The sequence below is a fragment of the Castanea sativa genome, chromosome 2 (assembly GCF_040712315.1).
Source record: "Castanea sativa cultivar Marrone di Chiusa Pesio chromosome 2, ASM4071231v1".
Lineage (NCBI taxonomy): Eukaryota > Viridiplantae > Streptophyta > Magnoliopsida > Fagales > Fagaceae > Castanea > Castanea sativa.
The window spans coordinates 12,263,507-12,278,723 of NC_134014.1; the positions used below are offsets into that span (position 1 = coordinate 12,263,507).

At 38.5% G+C, this 15,217-nt stretch overlaps 1 protein-coding gene across 1 annotated transcript; it reads right to left on the reverse strand.

The window, feature by feature from the left end:
- Positions 1–6,375: 6,375 nt before the first annotated feature.
- LOC142624446 (small COPII coat GTPase SAR1A-like) lies at positions 6,376–8,979 on the reverse strand. The gene is made up of 3 exons (XM_075798013.1): positions 8,663–8,979; positions 8,444–8,575; positions 6,376–6,977 (listed from the first exon to the last, which is right to left on the reverse strand). The coding sequence occupies exons 1-3, from the start codon at positions 8,789–8,791 to the stop codon at positions 6,657–6,659; spliced, it is 582 nt and encodes a 193-aa protein (XP_075654128.1). The 5' UTR covers positions 8,792–8,979; the 3' UTR covers positions 6,376–6,656.
- Positions 8,980–15,217: the final 6,238 nt, after the last annotated feature.

Below are 15,217 nucleotides of genomic sequence, written 5' to 3' on the forward strand. Positions count from 1 at the left end.
GCCTGTGGATGGGAGGGTGAAGAATAGTGATTCTTGATTCCAAAATGATTGCGAAATCCTGAAAGGTGCGTTGTCAAATTGACGTCCGTTGTCGGAATACTAATACCACGGGTACTCCGAACTCGCATAGGATATTCTTCCATACAAAATTCTTCACGTTCGCCGAGTGATTGCTGCAAGAGGCTCGCCTTCTACCCATTTGGTAAAGTAATCTATCCCTACCACCAAAAACTTCATTTGCCGACTCCTATTGGAAAAGGACCTAGGATATCCGGTCCCCAGCTGTGCGAAGGGCCATGGGGCTGTCATTGGGGTACGATACTCGACGGCTGCCCGGGTACATTGCTATAACTGGCATTGGTCACATACCTTGACATAGGCTTTAGCGTCGCACGCATTGTTGGCCAATAGTAGCCGCACGGACGATCTTATGGACGAGGGACCTTGCCCCCCGAATGATTTCCATAGGATCCTTCATGAACCTCCCTTAGAACAGAGTTTGACTCGTCATGAGCCAAGCATCTTAAGTAGGGTTGAGAAAAGCCTCGTTTGTACAACACCTCATTTATGATGACATACTTGGCCGACCTGACCCTTAACTTTCTCGCTTCATCCTTGTCTTCTGGAAGCCTCCCATCTGTGAGATAGATTATTATCGGACTCATCCAATTTTCTCCTCCCCTATCTGCGTATGTCGGGGATGTCTATGCTCGGCATGTACCGGATGTCGTCGAACTCGTCTATGACTCTGCCGAGGCGGCTTTTGCCAATGCGTCTTCGTTGTTCTCCTCCCTAGGAAGTTGAATAAAAATTATGGCCGAGAATTTCCTGCAAGGCGTTTCACTTTGTTAAGGTACTTCTTCATTCGATCTTCTTTGACATCGCACATCCCATTCACTTGGTTAATGACCGATTGAGAATCTCCCACGATTGTTAACGACTCCGCCCCTAGGGACTTGGCCAATTCCAACCCCTTGAGTAAAGCCTCGTACTCGGCCCTCGTTGTTGGTAGTTGGATATTGCGTACGGGCCGCATACTCGGCTTGTCACCCTCGTGGACTTCGCATTCAATTCCAATCCCTCCTGCGTACAGGTGTGGACGATCCGTCAACATTAACCACCCACATTTCATTTCTCTCGTCCTTGTTCGAGTCGTCTACCTGGGGGTGAATTCCGCAATGAAATCTACCAACGCGCGCTTTTATCGCGCTCCTTGGGAGGTACCCGACATCAAACTCGCCATTGAGCTCAACGGCCCACCGTACTAGCCGTCCGGCGAGCTTCCAACTTGCTCATTGCCTTTTTTATGGGATGGTCCGTCAGGACGTTGATGACGTGTGCCTGAAAATAATGTCTTAGCTTCCTGGAAGCCGTGATTAGTGCGAAGGCTAGTTTCTCCATCATTGGGTATCGCCCTTCTGCCCCTCTCATTGCGTGGCTTGTGTAATAGACTGGCTTCTGGACTTTCCCCTCTTCTCTGACTAACGCTGAGCTTACTGCGTGTGGGGACACTGCCAAGTACAAATACAACTCTTCCCCAGGTACAGACGGACTCAACAGTGGTGCCGTCATTAGATACGTCTTCAAGTCTTGGAAGGCCTTCTGACACTCGTCCGTCCATTCAAAAGCCTTCCTAAGGACTTTAAAGAAAGGTAAACATTTGTCAGTAGCTTTCGACACAAACCTGTTGAGGGCGGCGACTCGTCCAGTAAGAGATTGGACTTCCTTGATATTTTTTGGTGGCTCCATGTTCAGTATCGCCTGGATTTTATCTGGATTCGCCTCAATTCCTCTGTGCGACACCATAAACCCCAAGAATTTTCCCGATGAAACTCCGAAAGCACACTTGCTCGGATTTAATTTCATGTGGTAACGTCGCAATGTATCAAAAGTCTCTTGAAGGTCGTCAAGATGTTTATCCTCGTCCTGGCTCTTCACTAACATGTCGTCCACGTAAACCTCCACATTTCGCCCGATTTGAGGACGGAACATGTGGTTAACCAGCCTTTGGTAGGTTGCCCCTGCGTTCTTCAAACCGAAGGGCATAACCTTGTAGCAATACAACCCTTGGCTCGTGACGAATGAAGTCTTCTCCTGATCCGCTTCATTCATCTGAATCTGGTTATACCCTGAGAAAGCATCCATGAAGCTAAGTATCCTGTGACCTGCCGTCGAGTCCACTAACTGGTCAATGCGTGGCAATGGATAGCTATCCTTGGGGCAAGCTTTGTTGAGATCAGTGAAGTCCACGCACATCCGCCACTTGCCATTGGCTTTCTTGACCATGACTACGTTCGCCAACCAGTCTGGGTAATGAACTTCTCGGATAAACTTCGCGGCGACCAACTTCTGCACTTCTTCCTTGATGGCGTTGTCTCGCTCGGGAGCAAAAACTCTTCTCTTCTGACGCACTGGTTTCGAATAGGGACACACGTTCAGGCTATGAGTAATGACGCTCGGATCGATGCCAGGCATGTCCTCATGACTCCATGCAAAGACATCGAGGTTTTTCTTCAGAAACCGAATCAAAGCGTGCTTTGCCCCCGTTTCCATGCTTGCCCCCACTCTGGTAGACTTCTCGGGCTGGTTATCGTCCAGAGGGACGTCCTCTAATGCTTCAGTGGGCTCAGCCATAACCCTCCTTCCGTCTATACTCATTGCCTGCATATGCTCGTCCATGGCCAGCATAGCTAAGTAGCATTCCCTGGCAGCCAGCTGGTCTCCTTGTACCTGGCCTACTCCGTGCTCTGTCGGGAATTTGATGGACAGGTGGTAGGTTGAAGTCACTGCTTTCCAGCTGTTCAATGTTGGCCTTCCAATAATCGCATTGTATGACGATGCACAATCAACAACAAGGAAATTCACTTCCTTGGTTATCTGCTGCGGATATGTCCCGACGACCACTGGCAACGTGATGGTGCCAACAGGTTGCACCTTCATTCCCCCGAACCCTACCAACTGCGAGTTCACTGGTCGAAACTGATCTCGTCCTAGTCTCATTTGTTGGAATGCGGGGTAGTAGAGAATGTCTGCGGAGCTGCCATTGTCTATCAATACCCTCCTGGTCGTGTAATCAGAGATGAGCAGGGTGATGACTATCGCATCATCGTGGGGGTGATGAACTCGTCCTGCTTCCTCGTCTGTGAAAGTAACAGCCTGTTGGTCTACCTCCCTCGTCCTGAGAGGTCGTCCAGACTGTTGGATGTTCTGCACCACCTTTAGGTATGTCTTCCTTGATTTGGACGACTGCGCCATCGAGCTACCTCCCACAATTACCCTTATTTCTCCTAGTGGGGGGTGTGATGATTCTTCCACTTTGGCCTTCATTTTTTCATCTCTCTGGTCTCGTCCAAGGAAGTTCCTCAATTTTTCCTGTCTAATGAGATTTTCTATCTGCTGCTTCAAGTCAAAGCACTCGTCTGTATCATGTCCATGGTCCCTGTGAAAACGGCAGTACTTGCTCCTATTACGCTTGTTGGGGTCCCCCTTCAACTTGTCCGACCACTTCAAGGACGGATCATCCTTGATCTGCATAAGAACCTGCTCTAGCGGCATAGTCAAAGGCGTGTATTGCTGATTCCTCGCGGAGGAACTGACCTTCTTACCATCCTTATCTTTTCTCTCGTCTACTCGAACTTTCTTTGGACGAGGTCCCTGGTCCGGATAGCGATGGTGGCCCATTTCCGAGCGCTCTGCCCTTTTTCTTTTCTTGGCTATGATAGCGTCTTCAGCATTCATAAAATTCTGGGCTGAATGGACAAGCTCAGCCATAGTCTCGCGGTTCTGCTCGTAGAGCTTATGAATGAACAAGTCAGATTTAACCCCATTATGGAAAGCGGCCAGCAATAACTTGTCATCCATCTCGTCCACCGTTAAGGCTTCTCTGTTAAACCGGGTGATAAAAGACCGCAAACTCTCATTGTCCCCTTGCTCTATGGTCAGAAGGCTAGAGGAGGAACGCTTGTGACGCTGTCCTCCAATAAAGTTGTTGACAAACAGTTTACTTAGTTCTTCAAATGATCCCATTTGAATTTGGGGAATTCTTGCTGAACCACACTCGCGCTGGTCCCTTGAGTGTGGTGGGAAAAGCTCTGCACATGATCTCGTGTAGGTGCATGGTTGTCTTAAAAGTTGCAATGTGATCGCAAGGGTCGCGATTTCCATCGTACGAGTCTAGAGAAGGCATCTTGAACTTCGGGGGTAGAGGGTGGCTGTTGACGGAAGCTGTGAAAGGGGAGTCCGTTCGGTGGACCATATCATCTACTGGGTTTGTTCGCCTCATGTTTTCCCTCATTTCATCCATGGCTTTTCTCATCTGGTCCATTTCTTTTTCCAAGTGCGGCACCCTTCTTGAAGCGGTACCCCTTGTTTGATCTTCAGACTCTACATTCTCCCCTCCTCCTTCCTGACTTGGGGCCCTTCCTTCCATGTGTACTTGACGTTGCCTCCTGAAGTTGATCTCCTTATTCAATTCACAGTTCGACGCGTCGCTTCGCCATAGCGGCCGCCATGGATTGTATGTGTTGCATAGAAGGCGGTTGCACAGGGTGACCGATCTACTCTCCGTGGCTGGCCAAGGTAGCCCTTGATCTTGTTCGAACCATTCAACCTTTTGTCGGGATAGAATAACAAGTTTATTGTTTCCCACGACGCCGCTGGCGATGATGCCAAGAAAATCGCAGGCTTGGATGCTTCGGACTTGAAAGGACTACCGGTTTCTTTCTACGGACACGAAAAAGAAAGAAAAGCGTATCAAAGGCGACCGGGCCGCCGCCAAAAATCCTCCGATGGTAAAGTTAGTTTTTCCCTCTAAGTAATGCGAGTTCCAACTTTTTTTGAGTAAAAGCGAACATACCTTGGGTTTGTCTGAAACTTGACCTTTATATAGTGTTATCATAGGCGGTTACCAAAACTGGAACTTCTCCTGGCTTCAAGGAGAGATAGAAATCAAACGTAACTTGCATAACCGTCTGGAAGTTATGCTCTTGTTTCACAACGGATACCTGGCGGTTACGCGTGGGATAAGGGATTATCATATCTCATTTGGAGATTTTCCTAAGTGTGACAACCTCGTCCTTGAGTTCCTCAGTTGGGCGTGCTTTGTTTCACACGCGGGGGCTGCCTCGTCTAACGGGTGAATTTGATCAAGACGAGGATGTCGACACTCTGGACGAGTGCATCACTCTGATGGTGCGTACCTCGTCTTGAGTTCTTCTTCCCTGGACGAGGCACTTGTAGGTAAGTTTCTGAGGGTGTTTATGGTAGTAGGTGGGCTATGGACGACCTTTATGGACGACTTGGAGATAGGCTATATTATTCCCCTATCAATATATATACACACACATATAAAATCGGACTTCACATATAAGGTGGTGTACTAATTTTTAAATATTGTAAAGTTTTGTTGTAACTTTTTAAGATAAAAGGATATCTTGTAATCGTTGTATAATAGTAGATACTCTCATAACACGTGGTTCCACTCGCAAATATATTATGAGAGACAGGATATACTACCTCTTTCTTAGAAGACTTACCTATCAATGATTTCAATTAGCAAACAACTCTACTTGTACACGGCTTATTCTAAATTTAAACAAAATAACATTTGGCTTCTTTTTTTTTGGGGGGGGGGGGCTAAAAAATAACATGTGACTCATAGAATAGCTAAGCACGCCAGATATTTTTCAAAGATATACAACTTGGCTTTGAAGATGTAGCAACTTTTCCAGGTAATATAAGCGAAATCTATATCTTCTTGTATTAATTAAAAAATAAAAAATAAAAGATTTTTCAATCTCTTTGACCCTGGGAAAAGGGCAAGAAAATGACATTCCAAAGATGCAGCATTCCATGAACAATTGCTTACTGGATTGCTGATATTTCCACTCCTATTTCAAGTATAAAATTGTAGTTTATTGTTGTAGGCCACTTCTAGTGATATAAATTTCGGTGACCGTATTTAAGTTTACAGCCTCAAACCGTTGACTTTCAGAATGATCACATGTGCACCTAAACCCCAAAGCCATGGAGGCTGTATAGGAAGCAGCCGCACAAAGATGATGACTGAGGGCTACGAGTAAAGCTGATTCTTTTGCTTCCATACAATCTAGTTTCACAAAGCTGAGAGAGAGAGAGAGATTTCCCTACCCATGAGAACCAATTCAATTCAATTATAGCAAAAAATTTTAGCTTCTAAATAAAAAAAGAAAAGGGAAGCATCCCTAATGAATTGATTTGGTGGAGTATGAACTTTGAAGTTGACCTTCTGTAAACATTACAACCATTCAACTGATCCTCATAACCCCTTTATTTTTTGATACATCGATAGTGGGGGGTGAAGGGATTTGAACCCTTAAAAACACTAGGAGATTCCAATTGATCTACAAGACTCTTGGCCACAATCCCTTTATTAGTTTCTGCAATTTAGACATTTAGTTACCAATACAGAGTGAGGAGGTAGACACAACTTATCCATCCCTTACCAAAACAGGTAGAAAACACACCAAGTCTCCAAGCTAATTATGAAGGCTACTAATAAAGACAGTATATATTCACTTTACATCAACAACTATGCTTAAAATTCTCTAACACTAGTTCAAATGTAGAGACTGCAGCCATAGCAGGAAAATTACTATCTCGGTAGCCTATCCATTTGCCTACTTGATGTATTGAGAAAGCCACTTGAAGCCTTCACCATATCCCATCTTGCGTACAATGCTGCACATGAAGACTTCAAGAGGGCGGACATTGGAGTCGGCCAAATTAACCTTACCCTTACCCGTGGTGAAGTTGGTCAGGCCCATATGGTAGCGCAACTCATCCTCTGAAGCAGCATAAGGTATGTCGATCTTGTTTCCCAAAATAAGGAACGGGACAGTTGCCAAGGACTCATCAGAGAGTAGCGCATCAAGCTCCTTTTTTGATTCTGCGAATCTCTCCTTGTCATAAGCATCAACCAGGTACACAACAGCATCCACCTACATGATAAAAGGTTGCAAATGATCAGTGAGGTATCAACCCCATCAAGAAAGTTTTACTTGAGTCTTTTCATGCATCACCCCCACCACCACTGCTTTGGCTGTAAGTTGGACTTACTGTTCCTTCCAAACCCATGAGTAATTCAACAACAACAATAGTTGAAGAATAATCAGTTTGCTTTGATAGCAACGGACATGAACACCCCAAACACCTAAAACTACGAATGCAGAGTAAGCAATATGACCATGAAGATATAAATTTAAATAGATAACACCTATCTGTAAATCCCTTGTCTCTTTATTTCAATATGGTATCCACACAGAATCATAGCAACCACTAAAGTCATGTTAGTCCAAAATCAGAATAATTAACAATAAAGTGTCAAGTTTGACACTTCCTACCATAAGAACAGGTGGAGGGTAGGGTTGTGATTTCAAAACCCATTGGGTGCGTCTACAACTTACCAATCAAGAAATTCGAAGAAATTAGTGAGCCATGAGTCTATACATCAAAGAATTAATCTAATCAGCCATGAGTTTCAAATAAACATCCCTAAGACAAAACATGCAATAATTTTGTTCAACAACATAACCTAGCTATATTTACTACCATCTACAGCTTCCCTAATCAATCACAATTATTATTATTTTTGGATAGATCTAATCAATCACAATTATTATGAAATAATATTAACAATAAAACAAACAGTTTCACTAAATGAATGGATTAGCTAACCCCAAAATTTAGGCACTAAGAGTCTAAGACTTGGTTGTTAAAGGTTGTACCCAATGCATGAAACTCGCACTTTTGCAGGTTCCGAGAGAGATTGGTAGGCAGCTTTACCCCCAATTTATTTGAAAGGCTGATTCCTGGACTCAAACCCACGACTTGTTGCTTTTGGGACTAAGACTTGGTTGTTGTTCACTAAAATTACACGTTCAACCAACATTCAGAGTCAAAATCCCCCATGTTAACAATTTTTAAATGGTTAAACTCCAATGAAAAGCTAGATGTCACAATGACCTAGTACCTATTCTTCAAAATCACTCTATTTAAGGGTGTTGGGATTATAGGTGTGATGCTGCCGGACACGATTTTTGTAACAATTTTTTTCACAAAATCACATTCATAGGTTATTGGAGAAACTTCACTTTGTTCACGACTTGTGGAAATGACATGTTATGATTGATATGCAATAAAAATGCCGTCAATAGTGAACCCATGTGAAGTGATGTTACAGACTTACAGCAATCACAACTTAGCATGTCGCCAAAAAAAAATTAAAAAAAGTGACCTTTTTCCATGTCTCTAAACATAGCTCGTAGGGCCGCTACTCAACACCACTTTTAGTTGTGAAATTTTTTATTTTTTATTTTGTAGCTATACATATTTAAATATTAATAAACAAAAAATTAAATTAAATTGCACATAGAAAAAATTGAGAAATAAAAAAAGCAAAAAAAACCTTAGCGTAATAGTCCTTCCAGACTCTACGAGCGATTGAATGGCCACCCAAATCGAAAGCTTTGAACTTTATCTGCCCAATACTCAGCTCCTCCGACGTTGGATACTGCGTCGGTTGGTGCTGCACTAATCTCTGCAAAACCAGACAAATACAAAATTTGTATAATTTATACAATAAACAATACAAAAGCCTCTGTTTGGTTACTGAGAAAATTTGTACCTCGACTTTGAGCATATGAAGCAAGGTGGTCTTTCCAGCATTATCAAGCCCTAAGAACAAGATCTTCGCCTCTTTTTGCCACAGACCTAGCGAAGCCAGAATTCCATAAAACCAATCAAAAAGAAACATTTTTTTTTTCGTTTATAAAAATATTTAGTGAAGGAAAATGATTGGCTCGCTTTGAATCTGAGAAAATTCTCAGGAAAATTGTATGGGTAGTGAGAGTTGTAAGAGAGGGATTGAGCTTTGTTTGGTTCGCTAGAAAGTGACGGAAAATTAGAGAGAAAAAAAAAAAGAAAAAAAAAAGGTTTTATTTTAATTTTTGAGTTTTAGGGGTGTTATTTTATATTTGGAGTTGACCGATAACCGGTTTGAACAGTGAGAATGTGTTGGTGTTGTGGTGTGAACGATGCTGACGTGGCCGGTGGAGGGGATACATAATGAGATTAGCCGGTTGTGGCCTTTGTGTCTGACGTGGGAGAATTTCATTGGCTGGTACGCGTCATTAGGATGTACCAAGCCATCGATTTGGAAACTTGTGGAATGATGTTGTCTTTGAGCCCATGGTTACGTGGAAGAATCCTTTATTTATTTTTTCTTTCTTAATAAAATTGTTAGAAATTTTATTTTTAAATTTTTAGAATCACTCGCGTCAATGATTGTATAATAGAAAAAGATCTGCACTGCTGCGTTTTGAAAAATATAAATAAATATTTTATCGTGAAGTGTTTTGAAAAGTGTGTAAAATAGAAAAATAAATTTTTATACTAAAATAGATAGAAATTTTCATTTAAGCTTATTTAAATGCTCGCGGTAACGAACACAACTCCGAATCCCCTTATTTTTCAATTATTTTTAAACAATTTAGGAAGGGGAATTTAAATAAGAGGGTAGACCTTCTAGACAAATAATATTAACATTAAAATAAAATTAAAACATTCCGTTAGACTTGTGAAGCCATCAATATGGTCACTTTAATCTCATTTCTATGCACAAAAGCAAGGAAAATTTTTAAGTATTTCCTAAAAACCGTCTCAATTTGTCATGAACAACTAGATCCTTCCAATAAAGCGATCATATGGACTATGTCTATATTCTATGCCTCGAACAAACTTTAGTGTCATCACACTCAAGAATAGAATAAAATTTTCCAATAACTTGGGAGAAAAGAGGCCTTGGACACAGTGGCGGCGCCACATTCAGGTCAGGGTGTTCCTGGGAACACCCTGGCCTGAAATTTTTTTTTTTTAATATATAAAAAAAAAAAAAATTATTTGTTTACCCTTAAAAAAAAATTAGGAACACCCTCAACTAAAATTGGGAACACCCTCAACCAAAAACGGATTCCGGACTAAAACAAAAACTCTTGATTTCCCATACAAAATAAAGAAAATATAAACCTAGAATCCAAACAAAGCAGATATAGATCAGTAATAGAGGTGAGGAGACGTTGTACTGGGTAGAGGCGGCTTGAGAGAGGAGCATGGAGACGCTATTATGAATGATGCTTGTTGAAAGAAGCCCGGTGGCGGCGTAAAACAAGGAAGAAGAAAGAAACGTTGTGACTAAGAAATAAGGAAGAAAAAGGAAATGAAGAAAGTAAAGAGGAAACTCAGTAAAGTAGATCTGAAGAAAATCTAGAAGAGACAGGATAGTGACAAGCACGTGTGAAGGAGAGAAAAGAGAGATCTGACGGAGAAAACAAAGATAAAGGAAAATAAAAAAAGTTATTAAAAATAAAATTAAATTAAAGGTGGGCCTTAATTTATGGTTTGGGTTATGACATGGGTATAATTTAAGGCTTGGATTTATCATTTGCTTGGCCCATTCAACTTTTAATTACATTATATATATTAATTATACACGTAACAAATTATAGAATACAATTAATAAACAAATTAAACAACTAAAATATGTTAAGCTAAACAATAATGAAACAATACATTATAAAAGAAAAACAAATTAAATTATGTTAGGCTAAACAATAATTAATGAAACAACAATATAACAAATTATAGTTTATAAAAGACAAACAAATTGATGAAACAACTAAACAACAATAATTAATAATTTTATTAATATTTCAAATGAACTTATAGTTTATTGTTTATTCTTTTGTTATAATTATGGACAAATATTTGATAAGAAAATCACATAGAAGACAATTGTAAACTTTATGTATTTGCGTGTTTTTTATTGTTGTTGTTATCAATATACAAAATTTTCTTTTTATTAGATTATGTAATTTATGCTTATTGAGGAACACCCTGAAAAAAATTCCTGGAGCCGCCACTGCTTGGACAAGGCTTTTTTTAGGCCACGTGAGAGCTTTTCCTATTCTCCGCGGCTAGAAGCAATCAGTAATGGAATAAGAGGAGCAGCCAAAGGGAACCTATTCGAATCTGAAAAGTGATATATATAGACTATAGTCTACTTAATATTGCTTTAAAATAGAATAATTCAGTTGGTCAATAGCCATGGAAATCGTGAACACCTATTATTAGAGAATGTAATACAGGGATCTAAAAAAGAGAGGGAGAGAGAATATAATACAGGATCCAAAGAAACTTGGTTTGGAGAGAAAGAAAACTAGATTCCAGCTGATAAAACCGTACAACAAGAAAAACGTGGAAAATAACATTTTAGAATAAAATGCAAATAAGTAACATAAAATGACACCAAAGGTTGAAAGATTAAACGAGAAAGATGTCAACAAAGATGAAAATTAAAAACGGGTCTTAAAGAAAAAAAAAATCACAAAGAAAAACAATTATAAAAAAAGACATCACGAAATTCCTTACTTGCCAGTTGCCAATACCAATAGGCATTGAAGGGAAGACTTGCACAGATTACTTTAGTATGATAGACAGTTACCAAGAGCACAGTTCTGTTGCTAATTACGTGAAAGTGATTACATTATACTCACCACTTTCACCTGGGCCTACATACTCACAATCATCCGTAGTTTTTTCATAAAAAGTTAAGTTATAATTGATAATATTCTTTTATACGAGTTTGTCGTTGACCGATAACCGGTTTTATTTTAATTTTTGAGTTTTAGGGGTTTTATTTTATATTTGGAGGTGACCGATAACCGGTTTGAACAGTGAGAATATGTTGGTGTTGTAGTGTGAACGATGCTGACGTGGCCGGTGGAGGGGGTACATAATGAGGATCCGCCGGTTGTGGCCTTTGGTGTCTGACGTGGGGGACTTTAATTGGCTGGTACGCGTCATTAGGATGTACCTAGCCATCGATTTGGAAACCTGTGGAAATGATGTTGTCTTTGAGCCCCTGGTTACGTGGAAGAATCCTCTATTTATTTTTTCTTTCTTAATAAAACGTTAGAAATTTTATTTTTAAAAGCATTCGCATCAATAATTGTATAATTGCAAATATGCATGGCTGCATTTTGAAAATTATAAAATAAATAATCTGATGTGAAATGTTTTCAAAAGTATGTAAAATAGAAAAATAAATTCTTATACTAAAATAGACAAAAATTTTCGTTTAAGCTGATGCAAATACTCGAAGTAGGTCGTGGTAATGAACGCAACTCCAAATCCCTTTTTCAATTATTTTTAAACAATTTAGGGAGGGGAATTTAACGCTTCATTTGTTTCAATGTAAAATGTTTTGAGGAAAAATTAGCAGACCCACTGTGAGTGACCACAACCTGCCAATTTTTTTCTCAAATTGGGCCTAACCCGGGCGAACAGGTGGGATCGTGATGCTCAAAATGTCGAAATCACTGCAAAATGTACTCCTCCTAGATCTAGGGTTTTACATGGAGTCGCCACTTATTTAATTTAAATAAAAAAATAAGAAAATCTTCACTATAAAAAAATGCTTTTATTGTATTAATATATATATATGAAAATTTTCATCAATTTTGTAACAAAAATTTACAATGTTTTTTTAGTCCTAGATACAATCTAAAAAAGTAAATTACATTACTTTGTTTCCTAGTTACATTCTAAAAAATGTAAAATTGCATATACAAGAGCCTAGTCTAGAACCCTTGATTTTGGTTTAGAGGCTAATTTACAAGATGTGAAGGGATTCAGCACCCATCTCATCCGGTAAAACTAGGGATTAAGCACCCATATCATATCATGTCAAACAAATACAAATAATATATCATATAAACATGTTAATTTGCAATAATTGTAAACAAATATGTGTTGGGGAATTTGACATAAAGAGACGCAAAAAGTGAATTTGTTAGATAAAAATTTAAATGTAAAGAAAGCATGAAAGTAATGGCATGTTCATCCAAGAAATTAATGTAAACAAGGAATTCATAGCCTAGACATGTTCATATAAGCATGTGAAGGAAGACAAAATCGTCATGTTATTTGTCATCAACATAATTGCAAAAGAAATTTTATTTTTAGACCTACCAATCATCCAAGCAATCATGAGAAGAACAAAGAAAATCACCCAGACATGTTCATCCAAGTATTTAAGCGAAAACCATAATTTTAATTAAACCTGTTCATCTAAGCATTCAAAAAAGAGAGATATAACTACCTAGACATGTTCATTTAAGCATGTTAAGAAAAGCAAATAATAACTTAGAAATGTTCATCCAAGCATGTGAAGGAAAACAGAGAATTGTCATGCTATTTGTCATCCACACAATTGCAAAGAGAAAAACAAAACATTTAAACATATTTGATCATTCAAGCAATTATGAAAAAAAAAAGTAAAGAAAAATCCCTTAGACACGTTCATTTAGAGAAAATCAAACTACTTAGACATGCTTGTTTAAGCATTTAAAAAAAGTAAAACAATTACCTAGACATATTCATCTAAGCATTTAAGAGAAAGTTGTGCATTAGTCTAGAAGTGTTCATCTAAGCATTCAAAAGAAAGTTATGCATTAACCTATAAGTGTTCGTCTAAGTTTTCAAGAGAAAGTTGTGTATTAGCCTAGAAGTGTTCATCTAAGCATGTAAAAGGAATATATATATATATATATATATATATGCATGTTTATCCAAGCATATCATGAAAGAAACAAATAATAACTTGGAAGCATTTATTCAAACATGAGCAGAAACTTAAAGAACACAATTAACTATTTTCCAGTATAGAGCATAAATTAAAAGGGAAGTGATCTCTTAAAGGGTTAGGGAGAAAGCAAGAAAGTACTAAACTACAACCAAAGTAAGAACAATGGTTGCACGATAGCTTTTCTTTTCTGCTTTCTCACTAGCTCTCCAAAGGGAATCCTCGATTAGAAAATGGAAGAGGTCTTCTCCATTTACAGGGGAAGGGATGTCTTAGCTTTAAAGCTAAGGCATTAGCTTTCTTCCGAAGCTAAGAGAGGAAATAAACTTATTTAAATGAGCTGGAACAGATTTGGTGTGCGATTCAAATTGCTACTAAAAATAGTAATGTTTTTTGAGCATTTTTCTGTTTTTTGAAAATTTTCAAATGATGTATCTGTTTCTCTATCCAACTTAATTTTCAAAAAGCTTTCTTCCGAAGCTAAGGGAGGAGATAAACCTGTTTAAATGAGCTGGAACAGATTTGATGTTGATCCCCATTTGAATTTTGAAAGGAAGTTGAAGATGATGCTAAACTTGTGTTATCTTCTGCACTTGTTCCGTATTTTGGCTTTAACTTTCTGCTCAAATTTCCAATTGATTCAAGATTGGTGTTTTCTGAAAGGAAATTCAATTCTCTAAAACCTTTCCAAAAATAGAGAAAACCTAATTTCAACATTTTTCAGGCCAAAAATGCGATTTAAATTGCTATTGAAAATAGTAATGTTTTTTTGAGCATTTTTCTGTTTTTTGAAATTTTTCATAGGATGTATTTGTTTCTCTATCCAACTTATTTTTCAAAAAGCTTTCTTCTGAAGCTAAGGGAAGGGACAAGCCTATTAGATAAGCTTGAATAGATTTGATGTTGATCCCCATTTGAAATTTTGAAAGAAAATTGAAGATGATGCTGAATTTGTGTTATCTTATGCACCTGTTTCGTATTTTGCCTATAACTTTCTGCTCAAAATTCCAATTGATTCGGGATTGTTTTTTTTTTTTTTAAAGGAAATTCAATTCTTTACAATTTTTTTAGAAATAGAGAAAACTAAAATTCAAAGTTTTCCAAGCCAAAAATGCAATTCAAGTTACTGCTAAAGATAACAGCCTTTTTTTTTTAGCATTTTTTTTAAAAAAAATTTTCATGGATCATATCTTTTTCTCTCCAAATTGTTTTTCAAAAGAGCAGATAAGATGCCATAAAGGAAAACATTTTTTATTAAAAGAAATTATAAATAAAGAAATCCCATCAAAATTCACACTTAATTAATTTTAAATTAATTATTGTGAGAACCAATCAAAATTAAGTGTGATAAAGCCCATTGTGTAGGTGAGACATGAACATTGAAAATTGTTTGTATGATAACTTTTGAATAGGTAGTCCGATCAAAACCCATGACATACCATTATGATTGTTGGAGCATCAAGATTTGTTTTGTATCACAAATCTGAAGATCTACCTGTTGAAATTACGATCATGCCCTTGGTGTAATATTACTATTTT